General features: G+C 45.0%; 1 protein-coding gene across 2 annotated transcripts in view; it reads left to right on the plus strand.

Annotated features, from left to right (window-relative positions):
• The window catches only part of nudcd1 (NudC domain containing 1), a 30,060-nt gene extending 27,677 nt beyond the window's left edge, over nucleotides 1–2,383 (plus strand). The window contains exon 10 of one of the 2 annotated variants that reach the window (XM_008331053.3): nucleotides 272–2,383. In XM_008331053.3, the coding sequence (XP_008329275.1) occupies nucleotides 272–561 (290 nt within the window). In that variant the 3' untranslated portion in view covers nucleotides 562–2,383. The remainder of the gene's footprint in view (nucleotides 1–271) is intronic. The other variant, XM_008331052.3, reaches the window with a different exon arrangement.
• Nucleotides 2,384–4,392: the final 2,009 nt, after the last annotated feature.

Raw genomic sequence — 4,392 nt, forward strand, 5'->3', positions numbered from 1 at the left:
AAATTATTCATTGAAACAACTGTGAAGTTTAGTTACTCTACATCTGCTGTACCACTGTTCACCTCCGGGTGGGGCTGCAGAGCAGAGGTGAATGGGGGGGTCTTAAATGGCTGCAGTGGAACTGTAGTGAGTGCAGCGTCCCACCTGGTGTCATCATCTATTATTGATAACGTAAACTGGGAATCGTTTAAAAAAAAACTGCTGACGGATGTTGGAGTGGAGGAAACATCACATCTGCTAATCTGTCGGATTTTTCTTTTTTTTTTTGCAGGCTACGTCCAGGCGTCCAACCGTAACAAAAAGTTTGCGACCTGCGCTCCAAACTTCTCCTACGCCTCCCACTGCGAGTGTCTGCGCCGTGCGTTCATCTACCGGCAACCCTCACCCGTGGAGACGGTGCTGTTCAACCGCAAACAGGGTCGTCAGGTAGGTCAGGTCGCCAAGCAACAGGTGGCCAGTCTGGAGTCGGACCAGCCCATCCTGGGATTCAGGGCGACCAATGAGAGACTCTACGTCCTGACCCCCGGGACCCTCTTTGTTCTGAAGGTTAATAATAATTAGATTTCATCACATTTACTTGGTTAAAGCGCTATCATTCCAATCTGACCACGGCTGGACGCAGGAACAACATCTTCTTCACCTGATACGTGGATACGTTTTTCCTCGAATCCCCCCCCCCCCCCCCCCCCCCCCCCTCCTCCTGCGTTGAGAAATCAATAAAATGCTGGGTTGTATTTCCATTTCCATAAACAGGTTTTTTCACCGTTCACTCCTGACGCATTCGACTTCATCTTAAAGAGATCAGTGAACGAACGCAGACATCCTGTGGCGTACTTTCTAAATAGTTTATCTGGTTGTGTTGCTGCTGAAAATGGAAACTCTCACACCTCTGTTTTAATTAATACACACACACACACGTACGGCAGATCAAATCCGATGCACTCAACAACTCCTACTCACCGAGCCCCGGTGGTTAATGGAGAAAAATGTCACATTTCAGGCTTTCATACATTCTCTCTATCTTCTATCTTCCAGTCCATAAAACATTTCAGTGCTGTCTCATCGTTAGTGGCATTTTCTTTTTTTTTTCTTCTTCTTTTTCTCTTTCATTTTAAGAAAACCCTGAAGAAGAGCTGCCCTTCCTCTGCACCTTCTAATATATATGAAAAGATTCTGCAGTGACGCTAATGGACGTGAATAATGGTCAGCTTCCTGTTTTCTTTGATTCACAAAAATGAAGAGCACTGAGCTGAATGAGTCCTGGAGAAACGAGCTTGATTTGGAAAAGATAAAAATATATATTTTAGTTTTCATGGTTGTGTAACCGCAGCGTCAGGAAGAGAAGGAAGGAAAAAAAAAAAAAAGTTAACCAGTAAAGTCACTCGTACGATCCATAGAAGAATCCATGAAGATACCTCAATTTGTGACCTCAACATCGCCCCCCCGGGTCCTGCTGCTCTCTGCGGAGGTCCGTCTTTCCTCTCAGCTAAGCTTCAACATTGGCCAAGGGTAATCAGCTCCATTTCTTCACCCCACCATTGTTGTCTTTGGGGGGAAAGAAAAAAGAATCCCTTTTCGACTCCCACCCTGATCCAATTATTGAATGGCAATTGAATTGGACGGCGCTGGTTGTTTTGATTAGCTTGAGCTGCGTCTCTAATTGACTTGAAGGAGATCTGTCAGATCCACTAACGTCTCGGAGGATGGGCCGCGTTAGCTGCGACTCAAAGACGGAAAAAAAAATAAAAAATAAAACCTGTGTCATTGAGCCGTCGGAGCAACAGAGAATTGGATACTCACTGCCCGCCTGCTGCATCTCCTCCACCTCAAGATGGCTACAGATAAAAACAAACCTTTATTAAAGGTGGATCGCCGCACGTCTACGGAATTTAATCATCTCTCCCTCCGATGAGTTCCATCGACTACGGGGTCTGGAAACCTGATAAATGAAAGTGTGATTCAGTGAGACGACGACGACGACAACAAACTCATATTCATATTCCTTCTCTTTGGACGTTGGTGTGTTTGATGAACGCCAGACGATCGAGGTTTACTCTGTATTAATGCACCAATCAGATCAGCAGCCGAGGGAGAGTGGAGTCACATCATCACACTGGTAAAGACAGAAAGGGCCCCCCCGGGGGGAGGGAGGGGGGGGGTCCACTGTATCAACTCCAACACCGTCTTTAAATCAGTGAATAAGAGGTTGATGCTCTTGCCTTACAGCAGCAGATCACAGGTTCGATCCCCAGCCTCCCACACCCTGAGTCCAGAAACACGGTTTACTGTTCACTCTACAGTGGTGAAAGATGTGAATGGTGTGAACGTCCCTACTGGATGTGTGGACCTGCGACGTACTGGAGAAATGTCCAAGGCCTAGTGGGTGTGAATCGGCGGGGAAATGCCGAAACGAAACGGATTGCGCAATATTTTTTTCTGTGTTATTCTCTTATCCCTACCAACCTCGTCTTTACCCCAAAGCCTGCCAGGGTTGACTCCACCGCCCCCTCTGCCCTGAAAAATATTTTTTTAAGTGAATAATGTCCTTTAGAATATCTTGACAAACTCTTGATCCAAACCTCGGATCCTTGGTGATAGCCGTGAATGAATGCCAACTCTACTTGGAGACTTGAAGAAGACGTTTCAACTCGGTGACGCAGTGAAAGTTGCTGTTGCGGCGTCAACCCCAGAAGAAGAGAACCTCAGCAGCCTCCTGGCTCTCAGAGAACCGTCTGTCCAAACGCTGCTGCGTCATGAATGAACCACGTCTGAATACCTGCGGTCTCTGAGTGACGGTCCTCTACACCGGCAGCGCGAGGTGAAGCCGAGTCTCTGCTCCTGGTGTTTTTGAAGCTGCTCCGCACGTCGTTGATATAATTGGCATCTTTTTTTCTTTTTTTTTCTTTTTTTTTCTTTTTTTTTCTTTTTTTTTCTTTTTTTTTCTTTTTTTTTGAAACAATTGAACAATTAAAGCAAACAAACTCACGGCCTCCTCCAGCCTGAAGAGTCAAATCAACACGGTTGTTGCTCGTCTGATTGCACATTGTTCAGTAACCAATGGAGCTCCCCGACGTGATCGGTGCATGTTGGGTAATCACACGTCTCTGAACACCGACGGTGAACGCCCATAAACAGTAACCAGATAATTATTCTATTTATTTATTTAAATGAAATAGTAACTACAGGTTTTCTTGATTTTCCATATTGATCACAAAAATAATCAATAGCTGCAGCTCCAGAGGTCACTTTCCATTTTGCCTGAACCAGATTCTGCTGTTGTTCCGTGTTGTTAGCGTTGCTCTACAAGTTGATGACATCAGCACTAATGCATGCTGGAGTTTCATATCGGTCGTATCAACATTCAGTGAACGGATGGAATTCGTCAAAGATTTCAGTGCATTTTCCTTTTTTTTTTTCTTTTTTTTTTTATTCCTGTCCCAGGTCTGTGGATGGCGCTCTGTTTGTGAAACATTGCTCTGAGTCGGTGAATAGATTTTTTTTCTCCTCTCAGAGCCTCCGTCCTCCAGCTCTCGGGGGATATTAGAGTAAAAATCCATGATGATAACTATTTTTTTTTCCCGGCGTCTCTCTCTCTAGTCCATTGATTTTAATGTGCCGTGTTTTCTTCCACATGCAATTACTCCTAAAAGCCGGGCCTTCTTCCTGGTCTCAGTGGGAGCCGTAATTACAGCGCCCCTGCTTTTTGTTACCTGACCAACATTACACAGCGCCGGCGCCGGAGAACAAGCTGTTTTTTATTACGGCAGACACTCGCACGCGTCGAAGCAAATGAGGCAGAAAGTTTCTTATCTCCACACCTCGGCCTCTCGCCTCCACCCTGCTACTGTCCCTGCGTCTGTGTGGCTCCGTTCTCCTCCTACTGCGTCTCCACCTCCTCTACGCCCGCTCTGGTTTGACACTCAATTAAGATCAATTCAGGCGCTTTAATATAACGGCTCAGGTTAGGCTGTAATTTTACCTCCAGAGGTGGTTCGTCTGATTCAGGCTCGTAATTACAGCCTGTCACAAACTGGTACTATTTGGTGCTGATTGCTGGGTTTTCTTCTCCGTTTTAATTCCCACTTTCAGTTTCCTGGATTTTTGGGTTTGGTTGAATTTGTTCACCAAACTACAGGAGCAGTCAACTATTTTAAACTTTATACATTTCCTCAGAGTTTTAACTTTATTGTCGCTGAGTCTCTTCCTCTGTCCGTTGTAATCTGAACGTCATTTTTGTTACTTGGTAAAGATTAAGTTTTTGGCTGTATTTTGGGTAACCGTAAAAAAATTTTAAAGCTAATTTTCAGGCTAAAATGGCTACAGCTAGCTTAGCATTTGAGGCTAAATTAAAAACAAGAACTGCTAATGATACAAACTCTCCGTTCTGTTCTG

Source organism: Cynoglossus semilaevis, chromosome 18 (assembly GCF_000523025.1).
Source record: "Cynoglossus semilaevis isolate Cse_v1.0 chromosome 18, Cse_v1.0, whole genome shotgun sequence".
Classification (NCBI taxonomy): Eukaryota; Metazoa; Chordata; class Actinopteri; order Pleuronectiformes; family Cynoglossidae; genus Cynoglossus; species Cynoglossus semilaevis.